Source organism: Cricetulus griseus, chromosome 5 (assembly GCF_003668045.3).
Source record: "Cricetulus griseus strain 17A/GY chromosome 5, alternate assembly CriGri-PICRH-1.0, whole genome shotgun sequence".
Lineage (NCBI taxonomy): Eukaryota > Metazoa > Chordata > Mammalia > Rodentia > Cricetidae > Cricetulus > Cricetulus griseus.
In genome coordinates, this window is record NC_048598.1 from 29,772,012 (window position 1) to 29,791,461 (window position 19,450).

At 39.5% G+C, this 19,450-nt stretch overlaps 1 protein-coding gene across 4 annotated transcripts in view; it reads left to right on the forward strand.

Moving 5' to 3' along the window:
• Dnm3 (dynamin 3) overlaps positions 1–19,450 on the forward strand; it is a 473,687-nt gene that overhangs the window by 122,845 nt on the left and 331,392 nt on the right. For all 4 annotated transcript variants that reach the window (XM_027417219.2, XM_035445648.1, XM_027417220.2 and 1 more), the window contains exons 3-4: positions 3,197–3,346; positions 4,363–4,566. In XM_027417219.2, coding sequence (XP_027273020.1) covers positions 3,197–3,346; positions 4,363–4,566 — 354 coding nt within the window. The remainder of the gene's footprint in view (positions 1–3,196; positions 3,347–4,362; positions 4,567–19,450) is intronic.

A 19,450-nucleotide genomic window follows, 5' to 3' on the forward strand; every position in this document is an offset into this window, starting at 1 on the left:
CCATTAGGTCACTGCAGAGACAGCAAGTAGGTGCCACCTAGTGGCAACAAAGGAAACTCCCATTTTGCTACTCAAATTTTTGTCATTAAATTTTTTATTAATTTAACGCTGATCATTTGACACAGTCACATAACGCATTATAAACATATATTCAATCCTCTTTGCTCTCTTTTGTCCCCTCATACTCCTAAGGACACAATATCTCTCTACCTGTGTTTTCGTGTCTTTCTTTGATAGGTAGGTCTTTGTGCAGCCACCTCACTGCTGTGTTTCATGAGTTCATCGGCCGTGTCATATCCAGCAGGCAGTGTTTGCTTAGAACTCCCCAGTCCTCCAGCTCGTTCCCGCTTTCCGTGAAGTGCCCTCAGTCTTAGAGGGTGTGATACAGTTTTCCCATTTAGGGCTAAGCACTCAACCAGCCATTTATTCTCTGATTTGACCAGTTATTCTGGCCAAGTGTATTAACAAGTGAAAATGTGGCTGCAAAAGACAGGCTATGACCTTTCTGACAGCAATAATTAGGCTAGCTTGGAATCCTCGAGTGTATTTTCAGTGGATTATATTGACCTGGAAATAAAGTTTTACTTCTTTTCAATTTACTTCCTTCCCACGTCTCCACTGTGTGTGGGATCAAATTCAGAGCCTAATCTGTGCTCAATGTCCATACACATCACTGAGCTAGATACTGGGGCCTTTCTAATATTAATTTTTATTTAGTTTTTGAGATTTTGAGAAATATTAATATTCTGCCCCTACACACTGGCCTTATACTCACCTTTGAACTCTCACATTCCTGCAAGTCGAACGGATAATGAAATGAAGGCCCTTATCTTCTGGTGAATTGCATTCTGATACCAAAGGTAGATGGCAGAGTAAAACCGTAGGAAAAGACAAGCCAGATATTGAAGTGGTCTCTCCAGGGCAGATCCCTGAAGCCTGACGAACCAATACTGTGTGCATACCAGCATCAAAAGGATGGGCCATCAGAGTTAGCTCAGTATGTCTTAGAGAGCAGACTGGTTATTGTGTGGAGAAGCCTAAGAAAAAGAGAGAAATTATTCCTGTTCATCTCGACAGGAAAGACAGCAAGTCATTCTATCATTTGGAAAGCCAGGTGGCTTCAGAATGTTGGTGGCTTGAAGCAGAACTTTAGTTCATTTCAGGAGTCTTTGTCCTTTTCATTCCCATTGCTGGGGTGGAGCTGAGAAATGCTTGTGTGCTGGTAGAAGACTGGAGCCAGCTAAGCCAGAAGACTGGGCAGGTGATGAGAATTCCATGAAGGAGGCAACCTCTGAGTGTGTACACTCAGGATAATCCTGGGTCTTTTCATTTGCTAGACTATTATTTGTGCAGCATTAATAGGCAAGGGTTGAAGCAATGGGATAAGATAAGGAAGCTTGATTTTATGTCAGCATGAAAATTATTTTCCAATTAAAACTGATTTTAAACCCTCAAATATGAGGTCAAATCTTTAGTTCGCCATCAGTGGGCAGGCCCAAGCAGAGGCTTCTGTCAGGGATTTGTTGACACAATTAAGGCTCTGATTTCTTCTTTCTTCCTGTATGGAATTCTTCCCACACCTCAGCACCCTGTTCCTACTCCACTTTAATTCCTTCCCACTTTATCTCTGCATGTCCTAGAGTTTAGATTGCAGACTAGTACCTCCTCCACAAAGCCTGGTTAACTTTGTGATATAACCTGTGTCTCCTCAAGTCAGTGCTATGGTGCCTGATGAAGAGAGGCTGCACTCTAAAACAATATACCCCTTGACTTTGGCCAATTTTATTGGGTAGATTTACAATGTATAGGGCAAGGAATGTAGAAAGGCTGCCAGTCCTTGCTTCAACTATCCATCAGAATCAAGATGCTCATCCTTACTGTATGTTTGATGGAGCATTTCTTCAGCTTGGAGAAATAGAAACATATCTGCCAAAGGTTGATTACTATTATGACTATTGTCAAGCTTTGTTTTCATAGGTATCTCTAGAAGTGGCAGTCTGGAAGCAGTGGCATGCCTCGGTAATTCCAGGACTTAGGAGGCCAAGGCAGGAGTTTGAGACCTGTCTGGGTTACATAGCAAATTCCAGACCAGCCTGGACTATCGAGCCAGACGTTGCCTCAAAAAATAGAATAAAAGAAAACAAAATGCCAACCAACAATCAAACAAAGAACCTCTCTACTTTTTTTGTTATTTATATAGTTATTTTTAGGATTCTTTCTTATGCCCGCATAGTAATTTTTTGACTGCAGCCAATACTTTTTTTGTAAATATTTTATTTTTTGCATTTTATTAATTTATTTTTAACATTCCAATCCCAGTTCCTCCTCCCTCCTCTCTTCCCACTCCCCTTATTCCCCCTCCTCCCACTTGCTCCACTGAGAGGGTAAGGCCTCCCTAGAAAGTCTACTAAGTCTGTCTCATCATCTAATTGAGGTAGGACCAAGGTAACTCTTCACTCCCACACCCCTGTGCCTAGGCTGGGCAAGATATCGCTCCATAGAGAATGGGCTCCACTCAGTCAGTTTGTGCATTAGTGTTAGATCTTGGACTCACTGCCAGTGGCCTCATATGTTGTCCCAGTTACATAATCGTCATGTATATTAAGGGAGTCTAGTTTGGTATTATGCTGGTTCCCCATTTGTCAGACCTGAGTCAGTGATCTCTCACTAGCTCGAGCCAGAAGCCAATACTTTTGATCTAATATTGTGTCCATTTTTTCTTAAGAAAATTTCTACTTATACAAGTTGATATGATAGTTTGAATAGTATGCTGCTAAATCTAAAATACTGCATTTAAAAAGAATTGAGCAAGTGCTATATCCAAGTTACCTAGTATTTGTGTAAGATAGCATTCCATCCTAATGAAAAGTTTAGTTGGTGGGTATGTGCACACCCCAGACCTACAGTCTTTAAAAACAGGGTACCATTTTTTTTTTTGTTTTGTCATTTAACCAGCCACAATTGTATTTTACCATTTGGTAGGCTTGATGGTGAAAGAACATTTATAGTACTTAATTCTTATCTGGAACTTAGCAAATTTGATATTTTCAGAGAATTATCAGTCTTAGTAACTGCTGAATTGTTTTGATAGCTGAGGAACAACATGGGTAATTTGAGTTGTTCTTAATTAAGATATTGTTTCTTTGATAGAATCCTGACATAAATATATGCATTTCTTTGCTTTTGTTTGTTTTAGAATATGCAGAATTTCTACATTGCAAAGGAAAAAAATTTACAGATTTTGATGAAGTTCGCCATGAGATTGAAGCAGAAACAGACCGAGTGACGGGAATGAATAAGGGTATCTCTTCTATACCCATTAACCTCCGAGTCTATTCTCCACATGGTAAGTGTAATATTTAAATTTGAATGATTCTCCTCAGACATTACTTACTAGACAAATTCACATTCATTGTAGAACATTCGAATAGTGCGGGTCTCTGGATGTTTGGGTTGTGGTGCCTATGGTACAATTCAAAGAGCTCAGACTATATAGAGAGAGGCAGGAGGGGACTGACTGATAAGATCCAGAATTTACTTGAGAATTGAAAAAAATCCTTTTTTTTTATTATGAACTTTCAGAACATTGGGAGGTGGGCACATGAATTTATTATTATTATTATTGTCTTTAGTCTTTGCCAAAAAATTTTAGAGGTATATGGTTGAGTCCTTCCCTGTTAATCTCCTTGTAGACATTTTATATTTCTACTTATTCTATTCCAGGGGAACAAAATGCAATTTTTATCACTAGACAGTCATCATAAATTCATGTAGGGACTTGGTACCCACACCCAGAAGACAGTAGTTGAGTTGGACTGCCATCACCTTGCCACCAACTGCTTGTACAGCCCACTTACTCCACTCGAAGCACCACAAATGGCTCACAGCTTCCCACAGGCTAAGTGGCTAACCTTCTGCAAATAACATACGATGCTTTCAAAGGGGAAGGGCAACTGTTACCCTGAAAATTTTTTATACCACTTGAAGGCAATGTTTAAGACCGGCAGACAGCATATGCATGTATTGTTGGGTGTTTTAATTATAGCTGTCTAGTTATGACAGCGAGGGGATGACAGCTCTCTCAGCAAACTGGTAGGCATGTAAATCAATGCCTTTCAGAGTATGTTAAGATGATCATTTGGCTTAGCTCAATCATGTAAAAATAGAGAAAACTAGCAAACCCATTTTGTATTCAATGCCTTTCCTTCTCCTCACTTGTGATGGAGTCATCCACATACACAACACGTAAAGCTGAGATAAGTGGCAGCTGATGCAGCCACCTGGGGTGTCTTTTCGACAGCCTTATGGGTATCTTTTGGATAGAAGGTATCTGTAAGACTCTTCCCATTCTTTCCCACACAGTGTTAAATCTAACGCTAATCGACTTACCTGGGATAACGAAAGTGCCCGTGGGAGACCAGCCCCCAGATATTGAATATCAGATCAGAGATATGATCATGCAGTTCATCACAAGAGAGAACTGTCTGATCTTGGCTGTCACTCCAGCCAACACCGATCTTGCGAACTCCGATGCACTGAAGCTAGCTAAAGAAGTTGATCCTCAAGGTGAGTGTGTGACAAGTATCATAAGAAAGAATATGACAAGAGTTTTGGTCATATTTACAGGTAGCCCAAATTCTCATGACTTGATTTCATAAGGTTCAATAAGGTTAATGTTGGTAAATATTTTATATTTCAAGTGCCAAAAGAATAACTAGGGAATACAGTCAAATACCACATGATTAAAATTAATATCCAATGAAATCCAAAAACACAGGCACTTTCAATCTCAGAGTGCTTATTTTTAAAGGTTAATAAAATAAATTTCTGCAATAGCAGAATTCTATTTATTTAGTTATTATAGGAGCTACCCAAATGTCTCAATTAGCACACTTTCTATTGTCTTTTGTTTATTATTTCTTGAAAATAGGAAATGTTAAAAAACAAACATAACAGATTATTTAGGCTGTATTTATTTGATATATATTATAATACTAGGGATTATTTTTCTTATTTGTATGTTAGAATCCAGAAAAGTCTCTTCCTTATGCTGATGTTTTAATTTTCCCTTTCTCTGAGTTGAAAAATGACGATCTCTCTTCAAAGATTTTATTGGCACACCTTGGGGTGTGTGTGTGTGTGTGTGTGTGTGTGTAAAGAAATGATCAAAAGGCTCTCAGATGTGCTCTTGCAACATGGAGGTGCATGGTCCTCAACTCTAGGACTTCCAACATTTGTTATGATTGATTGTCCCCATTTATTTGCTCTCTTTGTTTTTAATGCTTGCTATTTCTTATTTTCTCCTGTTTCTCTTCTAACATTCATTTCTCAGCCTTTTTTGTTTTACACATTTGCATTCTCTCCTCTAACTCATTTTTTTATTTATGATAGAAATGTTGAAATTCCAAGAGCATTCTTTTATTTTATGAATGTTATTTTTTATATTTTACAAATAGCAGCCTGCTCTTGGATTCATGAGTGCAACGATTGAGGACTGATCAGAACTTTTCAGTCTTCTTTTATGCTTCTCTTATACTTAATCTCAGAGGCCATTGCTTTCTTGTTGCCTTGGTCTCTGTCTTGGATACTAGAGACCTCTGTCAAACACATAATGGCGGTCTGTTTCTTGCTTATTGATGAGAGTGAAACGCTGACAAGCTGATACATCTGCAGGATTGGGATCCATTGGTTAGTAGGCTCTACATACAGCAATTGGGCTGTGACTGGATCATTTTTGTTGGTAGAATTTCTGAGCTGCTAGAGATGGTCTCAGGTAGGCTATATGCCTATTTGAAGCCAAGAAGACTTGCCCTGGCCATGGTGTGCTTAGAAGAAGGCATTGTCAAGCACTTCTGCCTGTCTTCTGCCCCTTCCTTTCTTTCTGGATAATCCATGAGCGTTAAGGGAGTAATAAAATCCATTTTGTTAATGTCTGCCTTTTGCCTGGAGTGTTTAATTTATTTAAATTCGGTGACATTACTCACAGCCTTGAATCTGTATGTCATTTTGTTTTTTTATGTTATATCCTATGTCTTTGATGCTCTGATGATGTCTTCCTTTGTGTCACAATCCAGTTTTCAGTGTATCACTTTGGTTTCTTGTCATTCATTTACCTGTCTTTGAAGTTATTTTCGTAGTGATTTCTCTAAGAATACTCTTAAAATTAAATTATAGAAACTTTGTTTGGATCAATGTCAACTTAATTTTAACTGTACCAGGAACTCTGCTGCTTTTTGATAGCAATACTAATCTTTTCTAGACACTTCAAGATGTTGTATATTACATACTCACCAACATAAATATATAACTGTTCCTTTATATGGGGTCTCTCAAATAAGATATGGGAAAAAAGTTTACAAATAGCAATGAAACAAACATATATTGGCTATCCAACTAGTAATTACACTTTCCATTTATTTTGTTGTGAGAATTTGAGTTAGCATCTTCTCTGAGGACTAGAATGTACTGTAGGCAGGTCTTCTAGTAAGAGGTCACTCAAATTTTGTTCAATTGGGAATGTCTCATTTTTTAACTTTGAAAGACAATTCCCAGTTGACATTTATTTCTATTGTTACATAACTATTATTTATACCACTTCCTTCCCAAAACTCAGTGGTCAGAACTCAGCTGTGCTTCTTCTAAGAGTCAATAAACATATAGGTATGCTTTGCTATGAGGCTTTTCATCTTTGATAGGTGGTGCTGACTGGTTTTATGGGAACCTGACGCAATGGAGAGGAAGGAACCTCAACTGAGAATATGCCTCCATAAGTTGTGCTTGTAGGCAAGCCAGTAGGGCATTTTCTTAATTAGTAATTGATGGGGAAGGCCCATCCCATTGTAGGTGATGCCACCCCAAGGCTGGTAGTCCTAGATTCTGTAAGAAAGCAGGCTGAGTAAGTCGTGAGGAACAAGCCAGTAAGCACTTTTCCTCCATGGCCTCGACATCAGCTCCTGCTTTTATGTTCCTGCCCTGTTTGAGCTCCTGCCTGACTTCCTTCAATGATGAACAGTGCATGACATGGAAGCTTAAGGCAAATAAACCCTTTCCTCCCTAATTTGCCTTTGGTCACGCTGTTTTATCACAGCATTATTAACCTTAACTAAGACATAGATTGATTTTATGTGTACAGTTATGGATGTTATTGAGTTTACTTGAAGTTCTCTGAAACTCTTGGATATGTAGATGAATATTTTCCATTAACTCTTAGAAATTCTTTAGACAGTTCTTCACTCCTTTTGAGACTCCTATTATGCATCTGTTGGTTTTGTGCTTGATAATCCCCACAGATCTCTGACCCGCTCTTTTTTCAGACTGGGAAGAACAATCTCAAGTGGCCTATACTGATGTTCATTGAGTCTTTAGTCCATTCACATTGGCTATTGAATCTCTGTGGTGAACTTTTTATGATAATTATTCAGAATTTTTATATACAGAGTTTCTGTTTGATTCCTCTCAAGTGGCCTGACTATCACATAGGCAAAAACCAGGAATTGAATTTTTAATTTGTGCTTTGGTTTTGTTTTCAGAGAGCCCAAAATCTGAGAAGACGGTGGATTAACATCTAAAATATCTGTCTTCTATCTGGTCTTTAGACAGCAGATTATATAGATAGAGGACACAAGGGAAGTCATTCCAAAGTTGCCCCATCCCTGTGGTCAGTGGTCACTCACTCTTGCCTCTGGGATTCATAATGCCAGCAATTTTCACTATTTCATCTCCCCACTTAGCCTGGAGTAGGTGGTGGTGGTGGGAGGCCATAGGACATTAATTGTGGTTCACAAGTCTCACACTTTTCCTTAGCCAGTCATTTGGATGACATCTAGAATGAAGATTAACTTTTAGCAAACAAACCATTATTAGTGTTTGCACACAGATTCCCTCCTAAAGAATGAAGTCAAATACATCCTTTTGACATGGGCTATGCAGAGCCCTGTCATTGTGCCCTTACCACACAATCTGCTGGAGGGTTATATCAGTAGCAGAGAACTTGACCAGCATACATTAGGCCTTGGGTTCGATTCCCTGCTCCATACACACAAAATCCTTCTACTGATAACTCCATATTTGGCAAAACACCTTATCATGCCTTCTGTTAGCTGTCCAAATATGATTCCCTTTGTCCTTTGAACAAATTTACAGTAGTCTTTGTTAATATTAATGTTGGGATGTCTTCAGAGATAATTTTTATTAGCTCGTTATTTTTTCTTTTTTTCCCATTTGAATTAGAAACAAGATTGTTTCACATGGGGCTGGAGAGATGGCTCAGCAGTTAAGAGCACTGGCTGTTTTTCCGGAGGACCCGGGTTCAATTCCCAGCACCCACATGGCAGCTCACAACTGTCTGTAACTTCAGTTCCAGGAGATCTAACACCTTCACACCAATGCACATAAAATAAATTTAAATAAACTAGTTAAAAAAAAGATTGTTTCACATGTCAATCCCAGTTCCCTCTCCCTCCCCTCCTCCCCAACTAGAACCCTACCTATCACATACCCTTTCTGCTCCCCAGGGAGGGTGAGGCCTTCCATAGGGTGTCATCAGAGTCTATCATATCCTTTGGGATAGGGCCTATGCCCACCCCCGTGTGTCTTGGCTCAGGGAGTATCCCTCTATGTGGACTGGGCTCCCAAAGTTCACAGCTATGCTAGGGATAAGTACTGATCTACTACAGGAGGCCCCATGGATTTCCAAGGTCTCCTCACTGACACCCATGTTCCTGGGGTCTGGATCAGTCCCGTGCTGGTTTCCCAGCTATCAGTCTGGGGACCAAGAGCTCCTGGTTGTTCAGGTCAGCTGTTTCTGTGGGTTTCACCAGCCTGTTATGGACCCCTTTGCATTAGCTGGTTATTTTCATGTGTATGAGTCATAATGTCTTCATGTGTATTTTTGTTGTTGAGGATGAGATTTTGAGTAATGTAATTGGGCAGCTCTGGGGGCAGATTCCGCCTCTCCTGCCCCCTAGATTTTTGTTGCAGATTGTTACTTGTTTAGTTAGCACTTTTCTTGAACCTCCGTTCTCTGCTGTATGCAGCCACTCCAGTCTTGCTTAGTTCCCTTCACAGATGGCTAATGACTCTACAGCAATTGCCTTATATCAGCAAATGCCTTATAGCCTCCCTGTATACGGCACCAGCACTCCAAGTTTACAGCCAGCACCCCCCTTTCCCTGCACTTCCTGCTAGTACAGAGCCCAGATAGGTGAAAAATTAGTGTTTTCCCATTTCTGTTCTGATTATGCTTATGTGTAAACATTTTAAATGGCTCCTGTGAACACCTGATCCCTAACTTCAGGCTTTTGGATAGCTGCTTCTTTGCCCCACTTGTTTTTACAGCCTGAAGCAGCTACAGTATTAAATAATTGCCACTGATTGTTTTTGACAAATATTCCCTGGGGATAGAGTTCTTCCACACCAAGTAGGCTCCTAGTCAGGTTAAATAAGGAAAAGCTACATGAATGGCAGGTTTCAGGGAATTGTTCTACAGGTTAGATAATGACAATTGTTTTGAAATTATATTTTTTGGTACTTCTTGCTCCATCTGCCTCGTCCAGGCTCACCAAGATGCCAGTTTTCATCCTGCTGGTGGAGGTTTGGTTTTCAAGATGAACACAAAGCAAGGGGGCAGGGATGGCACTAGGGCAGGTTGATTCGCCACCCATCTTGTTGTTTTTATTGAGATTCATCTGTTTTTCTGGGATAAATGCCCTTCAGATCTTTACAAGCCTGTCTTTAATTAACCAGCTTTGAAAAACTTGATTTTGGTATTTTTTGGCAATGTTCTTTCTTAGTGCTTCAGGAAAAATGGCCTTTTCAGAGGTATTTACTCTCGCATTCCCACGGACATTCTTCATTCTGTACAATTGCAATAGCCAGGAGCTTTCCATGCAGAGGCCTCTGAGTTACATGGTGAGGACAGTCTAGTTGTGACATCTGTTCCCCCATTGGCCTTCAGGGTTGATTTGCTTGGCTATGTAAGTAGTCTCTCCTCACCATGCCATATATATCTTTTCTAAAAATTTGCTCTTGGCTAACTAAAAATGCTGACCTATTTAGACCACAGGAGACTATTCTTTATTCAAGGACATCTGAACTAGAACTATATCCACCAAGGCACAAAATTATACAGTATTTTTTTTTGAGAGGTAGTCTATTTTAGACAGTTCTACTTTATACTAAATTAAGACTATTTGACATGGAGAGCCCATTTTCATCAAAGTATGACTGAAAGATATTCAAATATATAGTTACTTGGCAAGTTTATGTTGAGAAGTTAATTATAAATTATGTGCACTATCATGCTCAAAACAGATACATCTGCAAAATAAACATGATAACTAGTATGCATATTTTGGGTGTAATTAAGGATCTTGAGACAATCTTGGGTTTAGGGTAGGTCCTGAAGGGCAATGACTTGTATCCTTATAGAGACAAAGAGAAGAATATTTGAGACACAGAGAGGCAGAAAAGAAGGTCCTATGGAGATGGAGATGGGATGGAGTTATGTTGCCATAGCAAAAGGATGACTGGAGCCATAAGAAGTTGCTAGAAGACAAGGAAAGATTCTTCCCTAGAGCCTTAGAGACTTTATAGGGAATGTGGCATAACTAGCATCTTAACTTTTGACTTAGTTTTCCAGAATTTCAGGACAACAGATTCCCAAAAAGAAGCAAACTCACCACGGAGGAGTAGACGCCAGTAAATAATCAAACTGAGGGCTGAAATCAATAAAGTAGAAACTAGGAAAACATTACAAAGAATCAATGAAACAAAGAGTTGGTTCTTTGAGAAGAACAACAAGATAGACAAACTCTATCCAAACTAACTAAAAGGTGGAGAGAGAGCACGCTAATTAACAAAATCAGAAATGAAAAGGGGGATATAACAACAGACACTGAGGAAATCCAGAGAATCATCTGGTCATACTTTGAAAACCTGTACTCCACAAAATTCGAAAATATAAAGGAAATGGACAATTTTATGGATAGATATCACTTACCAAAATTAAACCAAGAACAGATAAACAGTTTAAATCGACCTATAACCCCTAATGAAATAGAAGCAGTCATCAAAAGCCTCCCAACCAAAAAAAGCCTAGGGCCAGATGGCTTCACTGCAGAATTCTACCAAAAATTCAAACAAGAGCTAATAACAGTACTCCTCAAATTGTTACACACAATAGAAGCAGATGGGACATTGACAAACTCTTTTTTGAGGCTACAATCACCTTGATACCCAAGCCACACAAAGATACAACTAAAAAAGAGAACTACAGACCAATATCCCTCATGAACATCCATGCAAAAATACTCAGCAGATTCCTATTGTTTTAAGCCACTCATTTGTTACATCAGGCCTAAAGCGTCATTCAGGTAATATCTAAAGTCTTGAGCTTTCAGACATCATCATTTAGGACATGAATGTATATAGAAAATAAACAGGAGGGCCAAAGAAGGAGACTGGAAGACCTCTGGTGACAGGAGAGAAATAGAAGTCATAGAGAAGTGCCAGAGAGCCAAGTAAGCATTGCATTCTAGAAGTGCATATCTATAGCTAGTGAGGTAAAGAGAGTGATATAGGTAGGTCAGTCAGGTCTACAGCTCAGAAACTGTGAGGAGACACAATAACACAGTCAGAAGTAGAACATGGGTGCTGATAGCTGTATGGTAGTGGCATTTCTTTTATGATATAATGAAGTGGCTTATATTCATTCAGAAGACAAAAGCGAGGGTACCATATTTCTTTGCTTCTCTTCTTTGGCCAAATATTCACAATCTATGTTCAACCATGGATTTAAACTGCCTGGAGTGCTGTGGAGATGATTCCATATGTGAGTGGCCTTCATCATTGTGTGTTCACTCCCACTGATTGGTTTAGAGAATTCAGTGGTAAACAGAAAGAAAGCAACATTAAAATGGCCTCATGTCATCACTATCTCCAATCTTGTATAAACATTAGTATTTTAGGTTCTCGGCTAATGAAGTTGGTACTTGAGAATTGACACATAAAAGTCCTTGGTGATAATGACAAGAAGGATTTGGTAAGAAAACATCCCTAGGGTTCAAGGAATGTTAAACATGAGGAAATGGAGACAGGGACTACAGTTAGCATTTTTAATTTTACTGTAGGCAGGAGGAGGAGTGCAGCAGCAGTGGTGGCGAAAGATTAGGAGGGCATTTTCAAAGATAGGAGATGTTGCAACATCCTTGTGTGCTGATGCTGGGATGACTGACAAGCAAGACAGTGATGGGTTAAATGCAGAGCAGATAAAGACAGCATAAATAGACAAGCTAAGTGCTTGACATAGGGAAGTGGGGATGAGATTCAGTGTGCCTGTGCATGTCCTGGTTACAGGAGAAGGTTGTATTGTTTTTCCATCTAACACTATGAACAGTGACTTATGGATACAGATGATGGAGGATCAAAGATTGATTAGTAGGTAGGTACCTATAAGATGGCTTAAGGCCACCTCTCTTGATAGGTTAAAATGGTTGTGTAATAGTGACACTATGTTTGCCCTGCTGCTCAGCCTATGTTTCTGTTCACACTGGGCAACTGTGTTTTATAGGTTCATCTATACCTTAAGTGGGGCAATTCATCATAAAGAGGCAGCATGTTTTGTGGCGGTACTGATTTATTTCTTGAACACAAGTTCATTACCCAGGAAGGCTGTTGCTGTGCCTTTTTCATCTTTCAAGCACATCAGTATTTTAGCATTACCTAGCAAGCTTGTCATCTCTGTAGAGGGCTGTTCAAAGGCCTTACAGGGAGGCAGATGGATCTGGGGACTCCTTTCATGGTGATTTATCTCACAAATAAGTGAATTTCATTTCTGAATCGAGCATGGCTACACGTCTTCCTGGAATATAACATTAGCCCATAAAGAGCATTAGACCTCTGGCTGGCAAAGATGGAGCCATTTTCTCTTGAGATAATTTGCAAATTGGGCAAGAGTTAACTTTACTTTATCCAGACAGGAGGCTAGTTTTGCTTAGTTTATAGAAGTATGCCTTTATCTGTCTCCTTCTTTCCTTCCTTCCTCCCTCCCTCCCTGTAGATATCAGTTAATAACACTGATATTAAATTAATAGGTGTGAGTATGTATTGCTTTATAAGGAGAAATAATATATGTAACATATTTTCACTTTAGGAATTCACTTTTGAGCTTATTTCTAAAATGATTGAAAACTATAAAGTCAGTTTTTTTCTTTTACAAATGAATAAGGTGCTAAGAATGTTGGCTAAAGTAAAAAGACTTGTGGATTTAGAAAGATTGTTCATATCACTTCTGTCCAGGTATTCATCCTTGTATGTGGAACGTTGACTAGTTTTGAATAAGGAAAAATAATCAGGTATTTTCTCTATAGACATCAAGGGTCATAAAAACATAAGGCCTTACATTTTCATGTGAACTTTCATAGGAAGTAGATGGAGTATATTATTGTTAGACTCCCAAGTCAGAGTCATCTGACATTGTAATGCCTGCTGCCATTTTACACTGTAGTACTTTATTTCACGTGCTTTACTTCATGTTGTTTGGGTTGCATGCCTATACAATTCAGATAAATTTGTTAACCTGATGTTATCAGTCAGTCCATTTGCAAAGAGCTAGATCATCTTCGGCATAAACATAACTAAATTCAGTGAAGAACTTCCTCCCAGTTGCAAAAGCAACTTTAAGACTAGCAGGGTGGCTAAATGGGTGTTCCTTAAATGCAAGATGAACTAGAGAACCAACTCTCAAAAGCTATCTTCCGACCCTCCACTTGCACACAGCGACACATGCTCAACAATGATAACATGAAAATAAAGGACAAGAAACAACAAAAAAGTACTTAGAGCTACTGGCTAGTTTTCATTGTCAGCTGGGCACACTTGAGACAAGGGAGCCTCGCTGAGGAACTGCCTCCATCAGATTGGCCTGCAGGCATGTCAGTGGGGCATTTTCTCGATTGCCAAGGAGGACCCAGCCCACCATAGGAAGTACTGTATCTAGTACTGTATCTAAGAAACGCAGCTCTACTTGAGCCAGAGAGCAATCCAGTAAGCAGCATCCTTTTGTGGTTTGCATTTCAAGCTCCCGTCTTGAGTTTCTTGCCCTGGCTTCTCTTGATGATGGACTGTGATCTGTAAGTGGAAACAAACAATTTCCTCCCCGTAATTACTTTTGGTCAGTGTTTTACCATAACAACAGAAAGCAAGCTAAGACGACATATCATAGTAAAGTTTCCATCAGAAAAAATTTTAAATCGTGTAAATAAGATGGCCATGGTCATTAAGACATGAATGAATATGTTTTGGAGACAGAGAGAGAGAGAGAGAGAGAGAGAGAGAGAGAGAGAGAGAGAGAGAGAGAGAGAGAGAGAGAGAGAAGATTTGGATTATTTTAAAGATAAGAACAAAGAAGCAAAATGTGAAGGCAATGTTGACAATGTAAATGTGCTGTTAAAATGGACCTTGTTATTGTTGTCAGTGTAAGGCCAGGAAGATGTGGGTTAGTAACAGCACATTCACGGCTTTGCCACTGGGGGTCACTGTAGAGACGTGTGAGCGGCTTTGTGGATTCTAGAAACTGAATGTGGGAAAAGGAACACTACCCACAGGAAAGACTGCAAGGGAAAAAAACTTAAAATATATTCCTCCCTTTTCTGTTTATTTAACTGCAAATTAGTAACATGAATTATTTTCTCAGAACTTATATTTATAGTAATGTGTAAGATGTGTTGCTTTACTCTACAAACTGAAAGCTTTTAATTAAGGTGATCTTAGAATTACAGAATAATTGTGTTGTTAGGGCTTTCTTTTTTTTTTCAAAATTAACATAAAAAATACAACTAAAACTGGGCCTGGTTGTACAGGCAAGTAAGCCCAACTGATTGGAGGCTCAGGCAGGAGGATCATAAGTTCAAGACCTGCCTGGGCGACAGAATGAACTGTATGTAGGCCAGATGGAGCTGTTCAGGGAGTCCTTCTCTAAAAATGACAAAGAAAAGAAAAACACAAAAGAGGTAAAGAGACCTGGGGCTATTGCTTAGTGCGAGTGCATGCTTAGCTTACTTGAGGGCATAGGTTCAATCACCAGGATTGTGAACACACGCTCACACACATACACACATACACACATACTCATACACATTCATTCACACGCAGAGAGAGAGAGAGAGAGAGAGAGAGAGAGAGAGAGAGAGAGAGAGAGAGAGAGAGAGAGAGAGAGAGAGAGGAGAGATAGATAGATAGATAGATAGATAGATAGATAGATAGATAGATAGATAGAAACAGAGAGTAAGCCAGCTAATAATTGCCTGTACAATTACATCTTACTCTAAGATTCTGATAGGATCATGTGTTTTTTTTTAACGTTCCTATTAATACAGAAATTCTTTCAAATGTTTCTATGAAAGCATTCTTCAAACCATCCTTTACAACCAAAGTAGATCCCTGTGGTTGTTTCTTGGCAGCATGCATAAAACATGACCCAAACCGATCAACCAACCAAATGAAACCCTACAACTCGTATATGTATACATATACGTATACGTATACGTGTATGTATGTGTGTATATATATTCTGAATTTTCCTTTCCTGGTTTTCCAGATCTCTTTCCTATCCTCGCTCCCTTTCCCCTCCCTCCCACCCTCCCAGCTTGCTCACTCTTTTCTGTCTCTCCCCACCCCCAACAGAGATGTGCTAAATAAGAGAGTATGTGTGCAGATAGACCCCCAACCCTTATTGTAGATATCTGGAAAGGTTATAAGCTTGGAACTGGGGTTGAGGGTGGGTCCAGGGGAAGGGAGAGGGAGGGAGTATAGACATCTGAGGAGAACTATGTTGAACAGCTACTGTGGAAGGGTAAAACCATTTGCACCAAACTTCAACAGTTCCCTGAGACACTCAGGAGCAGGATTGAGGGGAAATATTTGGATAGCTTTGGGGGCAAAATTTTGCCCCCAAAGGTTAGAAGGATGATAATGTGGGCAACAGAACTGAGGATATTCTAAAAGTAGTTTGAGACATGGACTGTGAGTCTTTGGAAGAAACAAGGGAATTGAAGCTGAAAAGATCTGTAAGCTTTAGGGAAATGGAGTATTTCAGGGCAGAGCTTCTGGGCGACAGTGGAAAACAATGCATTTCTGTAAAGAGCACAGGCACTGGAGACTAGGACCTGTGTTTAGATAGTAGAAGGTTAGCACTTGTGACTTACAGGGAAGACAATTCCAGGTTATACCCATGTAGAATGCGGTTGTGGAAGGGGGAACTGCCTAAAGGGCATGCCAGTGAAATATTGAGTGGAAGGCGTCAAAGAATGAGACAGCAGAGAACTGTGTAAATCATCATCTTCGTATGTATCAGCCCTGCCTGGATAGTGGTGGAACTAAGGGTGGTGAGGAATATCAGTATGCTAAAACCTTCAGTAGACGTGTGTGTGTGTGTGTGTGTGTGTGTGTGTGTGTGTGTGTGTGTGTGTGTGTGTGTGTGTGTGTGTTAATGCTGACTATGGAGGCATTAAGCAAATGGCAGCAAGGAGGAGGAATAGTAGGTGTCATGACCAGATGTTCAGCACCAAGTAGTGCTTTTCTGGGCATCAGGAAGATTTTTAGCTTGAAGAAACACTAAATAATTTTTCAACATCAACTCTTTTCTCAATCCAGGGCTTTGTGGCATCTGGGAGACCACGCTGTCTCCCATGAGGCACAAAGAAAACAACTGGGGTTGAATGAAAGCTAGGGAAGAGGGAGTTGGTATTCAGACCAGAAAGGTAGCGTGTTGGGGTCATCTGGTGACGGTAAAGATGGTTCAGGAAGGACAGTGAAAGCGTTGCAAGTAGGCAAGGCCAGGAAGCAGCAGCATGCTGGAATGCAAGCACAAGCTGTTCTGCTAAAATAGCAGACACATTCCCAGGAAACTTGGCCTTAAAAAGAATGTACATTAAAGAAACCATAACAACACAGGAATTACATATGAAAGCAGAGCCAGGGGTTAATAGAACAAACCAAGGAGCCATGCTGCCCGAGTTTGAATTTTGGCTCTCCCACTTAATGGCTGTGTGAACTTGGGTATTAAAAGAAAAAAAAAAACTCCCAGAGTTTCTGCCTTGCTCATTTTTCCTTTATGACATAGCTGAAGTAGAAGTGGGGGGTTCTTGCCTTCTTGAGAGAAATGTAGCTTTTAGTACCTACCTACTTCTTATACAAACTTGGGACATTAAATGCAGCTTTTAGTCTCAAAGGCTTTGCAGGTAGGCTCTTTTGTTTCTTCACTATCAGCTTCTAGCTACTTCTATGCATAAACAGCAGTGCCCATAGATTTCTCCTAGGCTTGGCTCTTAAATCTGTTTTCTTTGTTTTCTTTGATACACGTGTAATACTGCCTCTACCACCCAGTTCCCTCTCTTTTTCTCAACTCTCCTGGGCTAATTGAGGCTACTGCAGATCAGAGCCTCACACAGGGAGGTGCACATTGTAAGTGTGAAATCCAGCGTGTTTTGACAAGGGCGGGTCCATGTTCTGTCCACCACAACTGAGCTAGAGAGCATTTCCATCACCCACAAAGGTTCCCTTGTGTTAACATCAGTCTCAACCAGCACACCCCACTCTTGGCCTCAGGAAACCACGGAAACTGCTTTCTGTCCTCATAAATTCGATCTGTCTTTCTAGAGTTTCATTGAAGTGTACATGAGCACTCCTAAGACTGGCTTTTTCCTGAGATCCTTTCACACTGCTGCAGGCCTGGGCTCGTCACCTTGCTGAGTTGCTGAGTTGTGTTTCACTGTGTATGCACCCCATTTTGTGACTACGGCTTTAGGCTATTTGCAGTTTTGGATGCTCACAAATAAAGCTGGCGAGCATATCAATGTACGGCGTTTCTGTGTGCACACACCTTATTCCACCTGGGAAAAGAACCAAGAAAGGGATTCCTGCATGAACATGCATTGACATCTGAAGAGTCCCACTAACCGGATACCCAGTGAGAGGTTGCACATTCCACATGCTGGCTGACATTTGACCTTGCTAGTTTCAGTTGCTGTCATTTGAATGCCCCTGTGGTAGCACTGCCCTGCCTTTCCCTGGCGGGCAATGCTGAGAGTCTTTCTGTGTCATTCATCATTTGTATTCACTTTTTAATGTCTATTTGAGCCTTTTGACTACTTGTTTCTCCGTTTTGTCTACTTATTGATTCCACTGTGCTGGGGATAAAACTCACATTTTCTAAGCAAGTTCTCCCTGAGCTACACTCCTAACTCCTTTGTCTATTTTTAAATTAAAGTGTTGTCGTCTTAAAACTAAGTTACAAGGTTTTCAAAATTCATTTTGGTGGAAATCTTTCATTGTGCATTTTGAATGTGTTTTCTCAGTCTGTAGCTTACTGTTTTATATTCTTGAACCTTAGCTCTGGAAGAACAAATTTTAATTTTGATGTTCAATTTACCAGTTTTCCTTATACAGTGCACAATTTCTTGAATCTTCTCTTAAGTTTACAGAGATTTTTCTTTTTTGCTTTTCCTCTAGAAGTTTTATAGTTTTAGCTTAAATTTAGGCCTGTGATCCTGTGTGTGTGTGTGTGTGTGTGTGTGTGTGTGTGTGTGTGTGTGTGTGGAGTGAAGGGTCAGAGACTCACATATGAGACCATTCATATTAAACAGATTATCCCTTTCCATTGAATTACATTGATATCTTTGTCTAAAGCCAATTATATATGTATATGGATATTTGTGTCTTGCATTTTTGATATTTTATTGGTGGATTATTACACCTTATCTATAATTTCAGATTCAGTGCTTCATTAAATTTGTCTGTGTGACTGTTCCTGTGTTTGTTTTACACTGTTGTGATTACTAAAATTTTATTGTAAGGCTTGAAACAGATTATATCTACATCTATATCTATATGCACATATATATTATTACTTATAATAGATATGCTATACTTTCATCTGAAATTTTAATCAGTTTTTCAGTTTCTACAAAAAAAACTTACCGGCTTTTTGTTTGGAATAACATTAAATCTATAGCTCCTACCATCCTATATGGTATCTTTTATCCACATGAGGCTATTCAAATTTAAATGACTTTAAAGCAAATAAAATTTCAAAATTAGTTTCTGCATTGATATGCTGTCCTTTTGGCACCCAGTTTCACATGGCATTTGTCTTAGGAAGTTTCACACATGGGGAACATTTTTCATCATTTGGATAAGTTTTGTTGAACAGCACTATTGCATACCAACAATATGTAGGGCTCCGAGTTAGTTTTGTATCTTGTTCTTATTTTTGTAATCTGTGTTGTTAATATACTTGTTTAGGTCTCATAGATTATGTTGGTTCTCTGAAATAGTCTACATATTGAATCATGCTGTAAGCAGAATTTTTCTTTCACCTTTGTCAACCAAACAGAAACAAACAAACAAACCCTCTTTTCTTCACAACTGCAGACATTTGATTTGTTCTTCTTGC